At 39.4% G+C, this 18040-nt stretch overlaps 1 protein-coding gene across 2 annotated transcripts in view; it reads right to left on the bottom strand.

Annotated features, from left to right (window-relative positions):
• The window catches only part of LOC135415670 (low-density lipoprotein receptor-related protein 5), a 134180-nt gene that overhangs the window by 52657 nt on the left and 63483 nt on the right, over positions 1-18040 (bottom strand). For both annotated transcript variants that reach the window (XM_064657707.1, XM_064657708.1), the window contains exons 6-7: positions 16316-16712; positions 15670-15841 (exon numbers count right to left, since the gene is read on the bottom strand). In XM_064657707.1, coding sequence (XP_064513777.1) covers positions 15670-15841; positions 16316-16712 — 569 coding nt within the window. The remainder of the gene's footprint in view (positions 1-15669; positions 15842-16315; positions 16713-18040) is intronic.

Raw genomic sequence — 18040 nt, 5'->3', positions numbered from 1 at the left:
GTCTAGTACTCACCTCTCCAAAGCAGAAGATATCTGAGAACTTACTGAAATTAATTTCATTTCAGTCTTTGCTGGGGTCTCTAACGGAGAAGCTTGAGTCCATTTACTTTAAAGCACCAAAGCTGAAAAAGACAGTGGTTCTCAAGTTGATTCACCAATGGATTAGTTGCTCAAGAACTCACAGATGAGCAAAGACCTGGACGTTATCAGAATAAATTGTTCCAAGTCTCATGTGCTGACATAAACTTGACAGGTGTTAACAGTATATAGATTCATAGGGCCTCTTCATCCTATGCCTCTTGTACAAATACTTGTTTTAGCATGGAAAGAAAAGCACAGTTGTACCAAGTTTAATTTGGAGAAAAAGGAAATTATCTCAACTCATATCATAGGGTATTCTACTCCACTTTGGAGACAAGACTGATTTGACATGTTGAAAAACTCAGTCTGTTGCTCCAGCACTAAATGATTTGTGGTTTATTATCAATCTGTAACAGCAAATTATCTCTGACTTCAGCCCATCTTTCCCCTCCCAAACCTCACTGACAATCTTTTATCTTTTGAGAATCATTTGTTACGTGTTTTCAACTTCTTTGACAAGATGGGATATTCACCAACAGAAAAAACTTCAACTTTGCATTGACAAAGCAAAGTACTGTACTACTGAGTGCCTTATTACAATGACAAGCTCAAAGTTTCAAAAGCCAGGAAATAGATAATGAAGGCACAGACTGATGTAACCTTTACTATGTTCTTAAAAATGGTAAGTAACAGCTAGCATTGATTTTCATACATTGTAGCACAATCAACAGGTTATTGATAACTACAAAAATGAAAGGACAAAAGAAGAGTAGTTATCTTGTAGATCCTTCCCATCTCAGAAGACAATAAACACCATGGTTGAGAAGCTCTTGACTACACAAGGATGGCATCAAGTGCGCTGGTTCTGTAGAACAAATGGATTCTTCTTCCCTGTGAATTGTCTCCGCAGTGGGAACAAACTGGTGACAGACAAGGTAGAACTGTCGTGAGGGTGTTAAACTCACACCAAAAGGAGATCCTGTTCATGCATAAGCACCACACAAAGTCTAGAGACTCACATTCCATAACAGCACAACTACAAAATGTCAAAGACAAGGAGAAGAAGACATTGCTTTTGCTGCCTGTATGGCCGTGCCAGAAGCCTGCTGATAAAACAAGACAAAAGGCAAATGCTTGTACTAAGAACAATTTTGACATTTGGTCTGCTGCTGATTCCTCAAAGGCAGATTCACAAGATCAGAACATTAAAACTGTAAGTCAAACCATAGGGAGGAAAGAGCAGAGGTCAAAGGAGAGGCTGTGGCACTCTGCAAAGATGTCTTAAATCTCAGTTCCTAGCAAAAGCAAGTTTGCATTTATGTAGCATTTTACAAACCTTAAATTACTCAGGCTTCAACAAGCTGGAAAACACTGTCTTCCACTGCAGGGGCACATGATACTGAGACATTCAACCAAAGGTCTTGCTGCAAGTCAGTACAAGCACAATCTACTTGTGTCCCCTGGGGATCTACTTTATGCTGAAAGATTTCCCCAGTGCAGCTCTGCCAGAAACACCCACTAGCAGAGAACATCTCATAGCGAAAGAAGGAGGAGAGATGGTTCTGGATAACATAAGCACTCTGAGCAAATGACCTTCCTGGCTCTACCATAGGCTGAGAGACATAACTTCTTCCACACTCCTAACCCTCCCAACTTTTAGATCTGGCCCAAGTCCCAAATCTAACCCTCTCCAAGCAGTTCACTTAACTGCAACATGTAATAATAATTTAATAATCTGTAACATAAGTAGGGAGCATCACTGCCCTTCACAAGAGGTCTTCAACTTCACAGAAGTGTGTGGCACGAAATTTAATCCTTCTCTAAAGAGAAATTACTTATATTTCACTGCCTCACAGGATGCTCTAGAAAGTTGCCTCAAACTACAGTATTCCAAGGCTGGAATTTATGAAATCTCTGCTGGGCCAATACAACTAGCCTTTAAGGGAAAAAAAAAACCAACAACAGAACAACAAACCCAAGGGTTTTGTAATTACTACTCTGGGAGAATCTTCATAAAGTTCTGGTTCTGACCTCTGTCACCTCCCAGATTCCCCATGGAACCTGGCATTAATTGCTTCTTCTTGTTGCGCCTAACATTTCAGAATTACTAAGGTAACATCACAACCTTAGGCTGGGCTTTGCCATTTAAAAGTAGGAGAGCAAAGAAGGCAAAGGACATCTCTTGTATCAGTTTGGACTAGCAAAAATGATATTCCTATAGCACAGCACAGCCTTCAGGAGTAACTTCCAATCTTAAGCACAAATTCACAGGCACAAGATTTCCCAGCTGCAGTGATTTCTACACAAGCTGTTGAGGCAGTGACAAGTTGGGTGTTGAAAATTTGCTTAAGATGAGATTATTTCTGTGGGAGCTGTGCAAACAAACCCAAGAAATTCTCTTTTTAATGCTCATGACAAATATTTCACTCGCACTTTAAAAAGACACACATTTCTGTGCTTTCAGTCCAAGTCCTGCTTCATGTTGCTACATGCAGGGAGTATTGGCTTTACATTCAGCTGTTGGTTGCGGCTTCTCTTTTAAGCATTTTTATTAATTTGATTTAATAAGATGCAACCCATTAATATTCTGATCTGACAACAGACCTGGGTAGTTCTATTATTTCCAGTGAAGATGAACCTGCACCAGAAAACTGAGCATTCAGAAACAGTTATACAATGAGATCAGGGAATATGGAGATTACCTTATGCTGCTATATGATGACACCATTTATTAGTGGAAAGCGGGGAACTATTTTTCCAAGAAGCATAATTGCTTTGCCTTCCAAAGAAAAAACCAAACACCTGCAAAATCCACTAATTCATTAAATGGTTCACAGATGTCAATCTCGAAATCATTTAAGAACATGGGGTCCAGTTAAATTCATACGCTGCTCCACACCAAGCTCTCTCTACTGGCACTGAAGGTGAGTCATGGGCATGCCACAGGCAAAGTGGATGACACAAACACTGCCACAAAGATGCACTGCTCCCACTTCTATAAAGAGCTGACAGTAAGAGGACCATATGTCAGGCTGTACAGCAAATTATAGAGAATATTCATTCCTAAGGCCAGATCCTTATGACTGCATATACACACAAGGCACACCAAGTACCTATGAAGAAAGGATTTTCTGTATCACCTCACACAATGGATTCAGTGTCATGCCTCCAGATGTGGCCACGGTGAATAGGTCTTCTCAGTTATACATGAGACACAGAAACCTTCTGACTCCCACAGGAATGCAGCTGGAGCCCTAAGCCATGAGAGTTAACAATAGTGCTGCCTCACGAGGTCAGACTGAAGAAGAGTAAAGCAAAGAAAGAACAAAGGAATGCACAGACGAATTCAGTTAAAGCAGTATTAAAGTAAAAGGAACATTTTTATTTATGTCTTACATGACTGGAAAAGGCAATTATTGTCCACAGGTAGCACAGAATTTGGATGAGACAAACTCACTGCTTCTGGGTTAGGAAACCATCCCATGACAAAAACAGAGAGGAATGGGAGGTAAACTAGCGGACTGACTATCCACACTATTTGAGCACAGTCTGTAAAACACTCCTAGTTGTTATCTGAGTAAGGGGAGGGAAGCCTCAAACTAAACCAGATCTTTCATCACAGACACAGGCAAAACTGATGCTTTGAGCTTGTTAATTCTGATTATCCAATGAATCAAAGATCCGTTCTGAGACGTTTTCAAGAGACAAGGGGTTTGAGTGGGGACTTGGCTCATGCAGATTATGCTAATTGCTAGGGACTTTAAGAGCTGGACTCACTCTAGCAATGGAAGATGAAAACAGGCAGCTTGGTCTACAACCTTACTGATTTAACCAGTCTGATACGGAGAAACCTCAGGGAAGGGAAACAAAAACCAGTTCTGCTCTCCTAGAGACAGATCTCACCTGCCTTCTCTCCAAGAACACAGTTTTCGTGACTAGGGCCTCTCCAGTGCTTCACCTGAGAGGTGACAGCAAAGGGGTTTTCAGGCATTCAAAATAAGACTAAAATATTAATGATACATATGACAAAATGAAGGCCAGCTTTATGTTAGAAGCAGCTACCTAGATTCTAACGCTGTCCTTCCTGTAGTCTCTTCTTGCCTTAAATTTGCCAAAAACGTTTGGTATTTTATCAAGGAATAAAATCACACTCACAGCTAGGAGAAAGGTGCACTCCGTGCTTGCCACCTATTTCACAAATTGTGATGTTTTACTTTTCATCAGGATATACATATAATTATTTTAAATATACTTACTATATACGTAAAAAGATCTTACTGATAAGCTAAAAAGGCATGTGATCCAAAACTGCATATAATCATGAACTAGTGGGCAGCATAACTAAAAATAAGCCAATGCAATATTTGATCTAAGAAAAACTGCGCTTTTTTAGCTAGAAAGTAACTTTAAGTCAAGTGAAGAACTCAAAGGCAAGTCAGATGAGTAACTGCCAAAACATAGTCTGAGCAATCACTTGTCTCTCTAAACTAAGAGGTCTGTTTAAGGGGATTTAGAAAAGTAAAACATCCTATGAAGCAAAGTCACTTCAAATTAAGAAGCAGGAAAGAAATTACTGTAAAAACATAACCTAAGAAAGGAAGAGTAGCACACAAATTTTACAACTGTGAATGGATGGTAGGTGACATCTACAAGGCAGCTTTAAATGCTGGACTGAAATCACTAGAGGCGAGGCAAGATGAAAAATAGACCAATGTGTTCTTACAATGGCTCCCAAGGGAAAGCAAAAAGGTGACAGAAATACCTACACCAGCTGCAAATACAAAAGGACAGCAGAGGCCCTTCATAGCTGACATCAGTCATACAATAAAGGTGACAAAGAAAACATACCCCAGATAGACACCAGCACACAAACAAGATGTAAAATGACAAGGATCAAGATGTCTCAACAGTTGGAATCATGAGAAGGAAATGGCCAACTTGAATATATTTCTCTATGAAGTTTGTTCTTCACGTGTCCACCTATGAAAAATCCTATTGAGTGACACTGACCATCAGTTTTAAGCTAAAAAACTTCCAATTTAAAAAATTACAAATAAATTAAATATTATAGAATCTCTTATCTCCTTAGTCTGTTTGGTGACCACTTAAAAATTGCTTTCCTGGTCTTGCTGAAGAGCACATTTCTTTCTGCTTTTCCTGCTTTCTATTAGAAATGTGAACAGAAACCACATACTGCTCCCCTTATTACCTGTCGTTCACTATTGCTCTCATTTTTATATTAGCACTAATGCAAAAGCCACTGCAAACCATGCACAGCCTAAGCTTTAAAAAATTAGGTATTTATCAACCTTTTAATTCCTTTTTTAAACAAAGGAAGAGAAAAACCACCCACCCCACTAGGAATCCATAAGTAATGGAAAGAGCAATGCAAAGAATCTATAGACCCATTCTCTAAAAACTATGAACAAGGAAAAGAAGACTATGAAAAAAGCTGCCCTTGCTAGTTTTTTGAAGGCAGAAAAAAATGTGAAACAAAGGGTCTGAGGAGAAAATAAAAAGCAGCTTTCAAAATAACACCACCCAAAACGCTGCTGTGCTAGGATGAAAAAAGGGAAGGGGCATAAGAAAAAGGGAGAGAAGAAAAAGAAAAAAAAAGAGGAAAATAAAAGAAAAAAGGTGGGGAAAAGAGAAAAAAAGCCAATCCAACAGCTTGAGCGTTAGAATCTTTAACACTGCCAGCTCACAAACCTGTCAGACATTTTCCTCCCATCTACTATGTTTCTTTCTTCAATTACTACAGTCCTTCTGAAAAGGGGAGGCAGAAGAAAAATTATGGCACTAAATTTGCATAACCGCACAACATGGAAGATTTATCAGCATTTTTTAACAGCCAAATCAGCCAAACAAATTGTCTGCAGGACTGCAACAGTAAGCTGTTGGAGTTCTTATCATCGGCAACATCACAAGTTCGTTGAGAGAATCACATCTTTTATTATAAAAATCAGTCACAATCCCCATTCTGTTCCTCGATCCCTAAAAAAACCCAAAAAACACCCACAAAAACCTGAGCGCTGCTAATTTAGCCTTCTCACTGAAGAATGAATACCAGATAAAAAGGGAGCCGACAGCTGGCCCTGAGCCAAAAAGAAAGCTTTCAGGCACAAAAATTGTCGACAACAATGTTTGTTCTGCGCTCAGAATTATTTTACATGCAACTCTGTACAGACGAGACAGGCATATCTGGCAACATGGCTAAGAATATACATTTATGATGGAGGACACTGCCTTTTAAAAGGAGAAATAAATTAGAGATTAACATCTTTTATGCAAGATGCAAGGAGTAGAATTCCTGGAGCAATTCAATTCAGCTCAAGGAACAAGGTTTCTTTCAAAAAGTCACCCTTTAACTGGGAAGGGCGCTTCTTTGCAGGGAGTCTGAACTGAGAAATACGCAGCTCCTTGCTTTCTATTTATAGTCATTCAGGCAGTGAATAGCCTCATTCCAAATGCCACAAGGCATACTCACAACCTTTTATTCCAGAGACCTGATTTGTGTTTCATTTCAAAAAGTCCAGCCTGATGAAAAAAAAAAAAAAAAGGAAAAAAAAGGGGGAGGGAGAGAAACGCATCATGCAACAGAAACACTTTTTTTTCCCTCCCAACTTTTCCTTTATGAAGCTGGTGCTGGAGAGTGTGGAAAAGAGGGTGGGAGTTTTTTTAGAAACATCCCTATGGGAAGGAAAGAAAGTGTGAGCTTAGGAAGCGCTGCATTTTTACTCATTTAACACTGAATGCTGGTTGCCCTGCAATTTAAGCAAGTCTGAGGGAAGGAGAAAAAGGAGTGAGGGGTGAAAGCATTTCAATTACTTGGCTTTGAAGGACCCTTCTGAATGAGAAAGAGACAGAAAACACTTGTCAAATGCAAGTTCAAGTGAAAGCCACTTCTGCCAATGAAGTGTGCAGATGGCTGTGGGGGTTCTGCTGAACCCTAACTGGGCCTCTATTATGTCTTTATTGCTCACAAAAAGGCAAGGGTCACCTTCAGTTTAGAATAAGTTAGCATCCTTTCCCACAGAATGACTCTGGTCAATCAAGCCAAGCAAAGGAAGTCCTCCTTTGAGTGACTGCTATCCCATCAGTGCACTGAAGAATTTTTAGAAAGGATAAATAGACACAAAAACCTTTGGTCTCATCTATACTACCGACATTTATCAGAAAAATTTCCCACCACTAAAGGCAATCTTGGGAGAACTAGGGTAGGCTGATGGTGGCTGTCATGTATGTCTGTTAGATTTCTTTCTTGTTAGGTCTGGTTGATACAAGACCAAAAATAGTACTGACAGCTTTCAAAATTTCACTAATAAGACGTGGCATGAAAAGCAAGTTCTACACCTTTATTTTTAGTGTGTGTTCTTCAGAAACACAGGAACCTCAACAGGCCAGCCCATCATGCCAAGTCTCCTGTTTCTTACAGCATCCAGGTTCACAAGTTGCACAACCAAAAGCTGCAGAAATTTGTGCCAATAGGCAGCTGTAGTACCACCACCAGCTCTCCCAGGGTTGCTCAAGACCCAGCTGGAACTTTCCAATATGATGGAAAGTGGTGCTATGGTGCTGTGAAATATTGTCACTAAGGCAGGTCCCTTAAAAAAATGACCCAACAAAGCTGAAATAGGAGGAGGCTGGAATTTGTGTTTGTGGCACAAACTCTGCACTCTTCATTTGAAAAGCACAAACCTAAGGTCACTAAACACCAAGAAAGGGTGTGACATAGTCCCTAGTGGGTTAAAAGTAGAGTGGGGGAGGACTTTTTCCCAACGAAAAGTTAGTTCCCCAGTATGGTGAAAGACCAACCTATCTGCTAGGGCATACTGTGCACATTGACAGAACTATGCCCAAAATATCAGAGAAACAAGTCTCTTTCAACACTGCTACAACACAGTATTCATGGGATCACAACTCCTGGACAGTAAAAATCACCTTACCTCTAGGTTAGAGGTAAGCTGTATGGCAAAACCCAGCATTATTCTTGGAAAAGAACAGAAGAAAGTAGGAAAATAAAAGCGTAAAAGGTAACAGTATTTAAAGACAATTACTCATAGCTATTGGCAAACAACATAGCAAGTAATTTGGAGAAAGTTACCAAGTTAAAACCTCTCTCAACTATCCTACCTGCTAGTCTGACCAGGGAACTCAAAGTTACTCCAGTTTCCATACAAGCCACCTTTTTCTCAGCAAATGGAAAAGATGCACTTGTGCTGCGCCAGAAAATACATCAGGTTCTCATAAAGGGGGGGTCATTTCCACACTTCATAGGTACACAAGCCTTTGTACCACTACATATAAAATTCCTCTTTTAAGTACAGGAAACTGATCCCAGCAATGGAAGTAAAGCAGAATTCTCTCTCTAGCAAGTGGAAAAGGGTGATTTGTTATCAGACAGCCTAAAACACTTCTTCAGGAAGAAAGGAGGGCCAGCGGAAAAGGGTGATTTGATATCAGATAGCTTAAAATAATTCTTCAGGGAGAAAGGAGAGTCCCAAACATGTAAAACTCAAATAATTCTTCAACTTTGTAGTTTAATACATCCTCAGGATTTCCTCTCAATAAATATGGCAAAAGCTGCACATACAGAATTAATTCCTGAGCACTCCACAAAGACCAAATTTAGAAGCTGCCTGTCAGTTGCTGGTTTTTTAAGCTGTCCCCTTAAAAAACTAGTACAAAACAATATAGTCCCTGGATAAATCCACAAGATTTACAGGTCTTTATGATAATTCAGCAACCCTAATAAATCACAAATGGTTGAAGACGAAAGTAACTTTATACTGGTACAAATTTGACTGTGGAAAGACTCAAAGCAGTATTTAAACTAGCAGCTGCCAATATTTGTGGATTTTTCACTTGGAAGCTAATGGATACAGTGCCAAGATGGGCATATAAAAGTTTAGGAGAATCCCTGATCAGGACCATCCTATAGAGGTCCCTGCATAGAATGGTGATTCAATCAAAACATTATTTGAGAATTTTCTACTAGTGCATTAACTGCCATGACTAACAAAAGCCACATGATCTCCTGTATCATCTGCTGGGGACAAGAGGTCCATGCTGCAACTGCTTCTACACAAGGGGGTTTTGCTGCAAGGCTGGATTTGCTCTACTTCTTTACAGATGAGCATTTCTGATTATTTACAATGCTGAAGGCAAGGTCAACTAATATGAACCTTGCACTTGGAACAGAGAAACAAAACTTCTTGATGTTTTTCAGTTCCTGAAAATTGTAGAAAGGGATAAGAGAGCAGGCTAATCCAGCATCTCAGCACAGCTCTTAAGAAAAAATTCTCTTTACTACAAAAAAGATTTGCCTTTATTGTGGAAAATCCATTTATGCTCAACAGTAGCCCAGACAGCAGTCCTCACTTCAGACATGTAACTGCCTTTTCCATATGCATGGCCTGGACCATGAAGAAAAGACTGGCATCTTGAAATTGTAGTTAGTTATCTGGGAAATTTCAGCTTAAAGAATTAAGAATGTGCTCATGGCACCACATGTTGCTGAGGAGACATGGTAGAAGCCTTGCAGATGGAAGCCTCCACACCCCTGTCTACTGGGTTGCTTCATTTCAGCCCAAAGGTGATAAAGACAAGATTAAGCCTAGGTCATCATCTACCTGCAGAGGCACTCCCCATCCCATGCCATTCTATCCCATCCAGAACAGAAGAAAAAAATCTCTCAAGACTGTTGAAGAATGGAAAATTATATGTATCTCCAAGAGCACTACTGAACACAGGATCGAACTGGCCATGGTTCCTTTTAGCAAATACTTTCTTCTTCAGTACTGTCATATCTTTCACTTGCTCAGGGCTCAAATACAAGTTTGCCTGGTAGCCAACATTGAAAAGGAACAGGAGGAAATTCACCTTTTTAAGTTTATCTTCTTCCATTCAGTCAGTGAGCTTCTATCCTCTGTGGACACTTCCTTACTGCAAAGGTTAGAGCAGAAGGGTGTGACAGGTCTGTTCTGATCTAAAGCATCTCATTTTGTGAACCTGGATCTGACTTTCTTCAACAGCTCCCACACTTGGTAACAGTCCTTTTAAAAGTAAACAAAGCTTATGTGGTGCAGGTATAAAATAACATATTGAAAGCCCTAATTAAGCAGTAAGCAAAATACAAAGAACTTGATCTTTTAATTACAGGAGTGGAGCTAGAAGGCTCTATGCTCTGAAACAGGATATGGACATTGTTTGTTGGCAGGTAGAGGATAGCTATATTTCTGTGTTCCAGAAAGAGGTAGTATCACACCAGGAAATCCTCAGCCAGAGTTCAGGGTTTAGAAACATGTAACACACCCAGAAGGGTTTAAATTAATTAGAAACCTTTAAGATCTGAAATCACTCACCAGTTTGACCTGCTGAACATTACAGATCACTGTAAGTCATCTCAGCAGTCTGTTCCCCACTACAGGCCAGTGTGTACAAGGCTGGACTAACTGCAGCATTATTTCTATGATAGCAAGTTAGTCAAGAGAGATAATTCCAAGTATGCATGAGAAGAAAACTCTAGATTCTTTCAGCAGAGGAAGCTGAGACTCCACTAACACCCCAAGTCTGGTGATAAGTCCGACAGTGCAAGCAGAACACAGCCAAGAGGCAGATAAGTCTTTCCTCCAAATGACTTCTCCTATCCATTCCACAATGACTGTGTGGCTCCTAGTAAAAATCTGGTCCCAAGCTCACTAGTATAGATTATTCCCCTTCAAAACCCTAAAAAATAGTTGGTTATACATAGGTCTTTGGACATTGCTACAAATAAAGGTCTCATGATAATGTTTACAAAACACATAGCAATAGAGAGGCCTAACAGCTATTTAAAGTTAATAAAAACATAGTGGTATATAAGGCTCACAAACCACATACACAACCTCCAACAAAAAAACATACCCAATGGCCACAAACACGCACTCATGTCACTCCCTAACAAAAAAACAGTAGGGATGAACATTTGCTAGTGTTGGTTATGAGAAAATGTCTCATGTATGACCTAAATATTGCATTTTTTAGGTCAAACGACTGGAAAATAAAATGTAATATGGAAAGTATACCTGGACTTGTTTAGAACTAGCAGCCTTAAATTAGTTTGATTGTTAATTTTTTCCCCAGTACAACTGATTCTACAAATCCTACTCCTATTTAAGGTGCAAACTGTTCCAAATGTCCTTTTACACTATTTATGCATAATGTAATCAACAACTGTAAAGTTTATTTCCTTAAATTTCAAGGACAGTCCACATAACTGCACCTTGGTAAAAAATTTCAGTGAACTCCAAGATTGTCATCAGGTGCTGACTTGCACTTTAAACATCCCATAAACTTGCAAAGAATTACTGTATGTGATTATGAAACTTCCACAAAAAAAAACAAATGAAGGACATTTGTCAACAGAGGGGAAGGGGAGGAGGGAGAGGAGGGGAAGCTGCCAGAAGGGATAGTCTGCCGAACATTTATTCCAAGAATATTGCACAAGCTTAAGTAGAATGCATACATAATAACAGGCATCTGAAAATTTCATAATTGCTCATTATGCAATTATACCTGAGGCACTTTAAGCAAATACACTGAAGAAATAATACATGGGAAAACCTGGCTTACCACAGAATTTTTTTTAAGAAGAATTAGGAAACTATACACGTGGGTCTTTGCTTCTCTCTCTGCTGGAACCCTGTAATCCTTATTAATCTGCTGTTTGTTCCTGGAAAGTAACTCTGTCAGTAAAATCCAAAGTTCAGCTGGATTAATGCATGTCCCTTACTTGTAGCTGAAGCTATGATTTTGACAGACACAACTCAAAAGTTGCTATCTATTTTTCATTGCCATACACTTTGTCAAACTAATTAAAAAAAAATAATTTCAAACCTGGGAATAATGTTACCACAGGGTGCCAAATTTGCAGTGAAAGCCCCGTAGGCTCCTGTCACGCAAAATTTTGACAAGCCTTGCCAAGTGGTTTCTTCAGGATGCAAACTGCTTGCAAAGTGACTGGGCCCTTTGTGTTGCAGTTGAATGCTGCAGATGGGAAGGTTAGAAAAGGGGTTTTGACAGGAAAGGTTAACCGCTGTTTTCACTCCGTGAAGCGCTACACGCACAAGTGAAACACAACCTCCTGGTACAGGATGATGCTTGGTGTACCCTCAACAGCTCTGCAGCATATTTTCTAACTGTGGAAGAGTGCACCCAAAAGTAGTGTCAAAATGTGTTACCGAAACAAAACCAAACCACCCCTGAAAGAAACCAACCAACCAAACCAAAGATATTTACAGTATATTTCAAACCCAAGGTCCAGGAAGAATAGGACAGATGTCTTAAGTTTATCAAATTTCCAAGCTGTATAAAGTTCAGACACTGCTTAAGAAGTTTACATATGAACAGGCCTTCCCAATGAGAGTAAGATGACCCTCTGTAGATCTAAAACACCAGAAACCAGAGCAGAATACCAAGCAGACACACACAAATATGCACAAGCTATATTCATTCTTGTTCTATATGGAAAGCATTTGAAGGCATGATATGTGATGAAAGCAATTCTCACCTAGAAGCAGTTTGTCAGAAAGCTACAGAAAAGCCTCCAAGAGTGCACTTTTTACATTGTTGAACATCAGTCTTAATATTACTTCTTTCCTGATGGGCTTTGAGATCAACTGTGCTCTGCACAGGAGTGGAGATAATGGTTTCACTTTATTCTATTTTGCAATACCTACACAGTGAGCTGTGACATTTTGAGGCAGGTGAAAGTAGATGGGATAGAGGAAAACAGTGGAGATGTGAATTTTCTCATTTACCTTACACGTTTTGCAGATTTTTGGTCTCTGGAAAATTTCCAATTTCTTCTGGAAATCTGGGGCTGTGGTTTTTAGATGAGAAAACTGTCAAGTGACAGCTCTGCAAAAGCCCGAGAGAAAGTGACTGCTCTGAAAAGAAGGCTATGGGAGTAAAGAATGCACCTTAACAGTCAACTGCTCCAATGCAGAGCAATATACCAGCTCAGCCACTGTCCCTCTCCATTACCATCTAACAGCTCTTTGGGGTCTCATCTTCAGCACAGACAAGGCAGCACCTTCTTTGCCTTCTGCAGGAGAGTGCAGCTGCAGAGTGAAACTTTCTGAACTCTGTAAGGGCTGAACAGTTGTTTGAAGACTTCCTTCTTCAGGAGCACTCAGCATAAGTCTGAATGTCATTTTAGGTGAAGCAAGAACCCCCTTCTCGTAGTGTAGCAAGAGAGTAAAACACTCAAAACATTATCAGCTTTTTTTTTATTGCTACCTAATAAGTTACAAAATAGAGTTACAGCTCTACTATCTACTATCCCACTCACACCGGTTTTAGGTGCTACCATAAACTAAATTTATCCAGTAACATGCTTCAAGGCACTTTTAGGTGCTTACCCGGAAAAAGAAAAATCTCAATACCCAGCCTGGTCAACTACGGTATAAATTATGTGTATCCTTGACTTGCAGTCAGCTGATTTTTGTTTCTGACAAGCTGTGGATGCAACATACACACAACAAACATACAGAACAAATCACTGACACATCAACTGCATTGGCAAGCCACTTAAATGGCACGTTCTTCGCAAAAGAACACAAGCATGAGAAAATGAGTTTATGCTGAATAACTTCAGCACCAAGTGAAAGTGGAAATGCCCCACCTCACACACCATACAGTGAGGTTTTGTGTGTACTGGGGCCACCAGAGTAGTACAAACTATGGTTTACTGCGAAAATCTAGAATATTGACAGAACCTAATAAACACAAATCCTGAAGAAAAGGACTGTTAGGCTATAAATAGAGCAAAAGGAGTAATAAACGTGAAATACAATCCATTGGATTGCTTCTATTTTAAAATATTTTCTTAGCACACTTTTTTCACCTTGTAGAGGAGTATTAACAAAAGGAAGCTCTATTAGAAACCAACCTCAAACTGACCAGTATCTAGCTGTGTCAGTGACTGTTAGTCATACAGCTCCTTCCCAAGTGAGCAGAATATACAAATGTGACTGGCACATATTCCAAAATGAAAATGAAAATTTGTCTTCTAATGAAAGTTCTGCAATACACATTCATTTCTACTAATAACATGCCAGTGCCATTTTAACTCATGCCACTCCAGAACAGATCACAACAGACCCTTTCACAGCACACTTCATAACAGTGAGCAAACACACCTTTTTTTTCCCCATTATTTTTGATCCTAAATGGGCCTACTGAGTTATTTGTAAATACAGTCTCAGAAGGAGTCTGTGATAGTTATCAAAAGTAAACTCCAAGCATAAGGAGAAAAAGTGCAAAAATGGAAAAATAGAGGGGAGAATATTAAAATAAGAATATTTACACCTGTTTTAATCTAAGAAAATGTGGAATCCATTGCTAGGAGCATGGCGATTTCATTCTTTGTGCTAGCAATTAAATTGAGGTTGCACAATATGTAGGAATCAACATTAGTTACAGATGTCACAATTCACTTCATCTAAAGCGTACCTTCTGTTTGCAAGACAAAGTGAACCACTCTCTTCTGTTTTTTGCAAATAGAAGAGAATCAAAAAAAGGAAGTATAATAAGCAAAACAAAAACAGAGTGAATAAAAAGTCCTTGCTTTGGGTTCTCTGATTTTCCTAAACTTTGATGTTAAACCAAACAGTATCACTGGCTTTGCTGCCTTACAATGAAGTGAGAAACTGAACAGATTGCCTAACCTAACCCCAAGAAACACATGGCACAGCTTTGGTCCCAGATATAAAAGGTGGCATCCGCAATGTTCCCTGTCCTGCAGGCTGAAAGGTAAGGGGAGACAGGACCTCTCTGATAGTCATCAAGCCCAGTATTAGCTACTGCCAAACACTGAAGTTAAATTTCTGGAGCTAGCAGACAGTCTTGTTTCCCCTCTTCCTGAGGGCAAAACCTTTAGAAAGCACAGTCATTCCTCAAAACGTATATATCTAAATTATTTATCTAAAAATGCTGCATATGCTACTGCCTCAAACAACATAAAAACTCAATCAATTTCACAGGTCATGACCAAAGTAAAAAATTCCCTCTTCAAATTCAGGCACATAATGCCATTGTTTACCAAGCAGGCAGTACATTAAAAATTACTTCTTGTCCACAAATCTGGACATCATATAATCATTAACATCCTGAAATATGGCTCCCTAGGGCTCCCACATCCACCTGTTCCTGTACATGAACTTTGCATCAAGTCTTATGCATGCAGCAATTTTAGATAGTAGTTCCAAGCACCACAGACAAGTCAAAACACCTTTTAAACAGATTTTACCCGAGTGTCCCAATTTGTTGCAAAAGCCTCAGGTAAAACCTGAGATTTCAAGCAATTAAATTACACTTGGAGCAATGTAGACATAACAAATATAACATTTCTTGCAGAGGTTTTCTGAACCACATTAATGTACTTCCTTTCTTCTCAAATATGTCTTGTTATGCTAAATATCATGTTAATATTAATGAGACAAAAGACTCCTCCAAAAAAAGACAAATGTATCCAAGAAATAAAGCTACACGTGAGAACAGCACTTGGTTTCTACAAATGCACCCAAGTATGGCTCTATTACTCACCTCAATTTTATCTGTTTTTGCATCTCCCCAGTAAAGCTTGTTTTTTTCAAGATCCAGTGCCAAGCCATTGGGCCAACCAAGGGACGTATTCACCAGAACTCGCCTTTCTGAGCCATCCAAATAAGCACACTCTATCTTTGGACTTTCACCCCAGTCTGTCCAATACATGTAGCTGTAAAAAAAGAGGGAAAACAGTTAACGCACTCAACATACAAGACAAAAACGTGTCAAGATTTGTCTTGCTTTTCAAAGAACTTTCTTTCTCCTTCCCCAACAGCAGCAAACAAGCCAACTCAAACTGTAATCAGTAATGACAATATAAAGTTTGAGCACTAAATAAATAAATTAAACTATTGAAAATGTGTGGTGGTCCAATTCTTTCCTAGTTAGGATAACACTGAAGATGTAGAGAAAAGAAAATTCAACCTAACACCCAATGTATAGATTCATTGAACAACACTCTGTTTAGAAGTCATCTTTTATATGCACAGTATTAAAGGGATAAAGCAAGGGAAAATCAGTTATTTCCACAATATTTGACAAACAGCACACACACCACCCCCCAATTTATAAGTTTTCAGTTTCGGGAGACCATAAACTGGATCCAAAGGCCTACCACAGGGCTATCAATAAACACAAAACTTACCCCATGACAGGATTGAGCACTATGGCCCGAGGTTCATCCAGGTTTTCTGAGATAAGTATCTTTCTTGATGTCCCATTCAACCGGGTCACTTCAATGCGGTCTGTTCCAGTATCAGTCCAGTACAGGTTCCTTGCCACCCAATCCACAGCAATACCATCTGGATGGTTGATTTCTGTGGTTACCAGAGTTTGTGCTCCAGCACCATCAAGGTAGGCCCGACGAATTGCCCGGACATCATCATCAGTCCAGTAGATGTAGCCTTCCACAGGATCATAGTCTATGGCAATTGCATGTCTGATATTGTCTATCTGCAGAATAATGTCAGTGAAATCCGGCGTGTCCAGGGAAATCCTTCTCAAGTCAGTTCTTCTAGCGAGCAGCAAGACTTCTTCAGCACCTGGGGAGAAAACCATTCACGGTATCACTTCCATTGCTACTGATGTGAAAATTTCAATAGAGCACAGCAGGCTGTGAACTACTACTGTCACTATAAAAAGAGATTTCCTTAAATAAAGACATCAAACTTTCATCAAAATATAGACTTGTCTATATTTTAGATGACAGCATCTTTCTCCTGTCCTTCTAATCTAATACGGATTATAGCAATCTCTATCTAGAACCTAATAAATAAATAAATAAATAAATGCATTGGTGAGTGTAGGTCCAAACATTTCATCACGTTACACAGAATTGCTCAGCCAAATTCCCCACTAGCTGTATCAGTGCATTAGACAGTTTTCACACACACACCCTGCATAATAAATGAAAAGGGCTTACAGAAGACTCAAGTATTTTGTAAACAAATTACATTAATGATTTGCTCCAGACAGCCCAACAAGAAAGCAAGTTACAACCACAACAAGTATTTATCATCTGGCCAAAGTTGATGCAAATCTAATTCTAAGGCAATAGGATTGCTGTTCTTTTCTCTCCTCTATTATTCCTCCCCCCTGCAAAGTTCCACTGCTTTGGAAATGGTGCCAAACAACAACTTAGAGTAAATTTCAAGGACAAATGGCATCTTCAGTGTTGTCTGACAATGAAGTGGCAGCTTCTTTTATTAGTACAAAAGAAGGACACACAGTAAACATCCAGTTGCTTAACAAAGTTTCCCCACGCTCACCCATGCATGTACAAAAAGAGCAATATGTGGTTTTTTTCCTGCTCTGTTATTAAATTGATGCTGTGTAGCTTGAAAACTGACAAGAAGTTTTTATTCTTTGGCAACACTCCAAAACTGGAAACCTGAATAGAAGTACTTTGTTGCATTTCATCCAGACCAGCAAACACCTGTAGAGGGCGGCAACTTTCAGTTCCCACCAACAGCCCAGATTGAATGAAAATGGCTATCACGGGACATATCTTTTGAGCCCCCTAGGAATAACAGAAATTTAAAGCCTCATGAGAATACTCATCTATAAATATTTCACACCTAGATATGCTTATGGAGTTCTGGAGGCTCAGAAGTTGAATCTATTGCACATGAAAACCAAATTCACATTAACAATGGATGCTGGACTGTGCTATTTGCTTTTGGGTTTGGAAATCAGAGTTTAGTCTCCAAATAATATCTCAGAAGCTCTGAAAAGAAATAGTGCTCAGCCTGCAAGTGTATAATGCAAGAAAGGATCTAGAAGAGCAGTGCTGTAACATCACCCAAACACTTTGAACTACCTCAAGAATCAGCTCCTGAATGAAGTAGTGCTGCTTTTCTCCTTGACATGG

This window comes from Pseudopipra pipra, chromosome 6 (assembly GCF_036250125.1).
Source record: "Pseudopipra pipra isolate bDixPip1 chromosome 6, bDixPip1.hap1, whole genome shotgun sequence".
Taxonomy (NCBI): Eukaryota; Metazoa; Chordata; class Aves; order Passeriformes; family Pipridae; genus Pseudopipra; species Pseudopipra pipra.
This window is presented reverse-complemented; position numbering and strand designations above follow the sequence as displayed.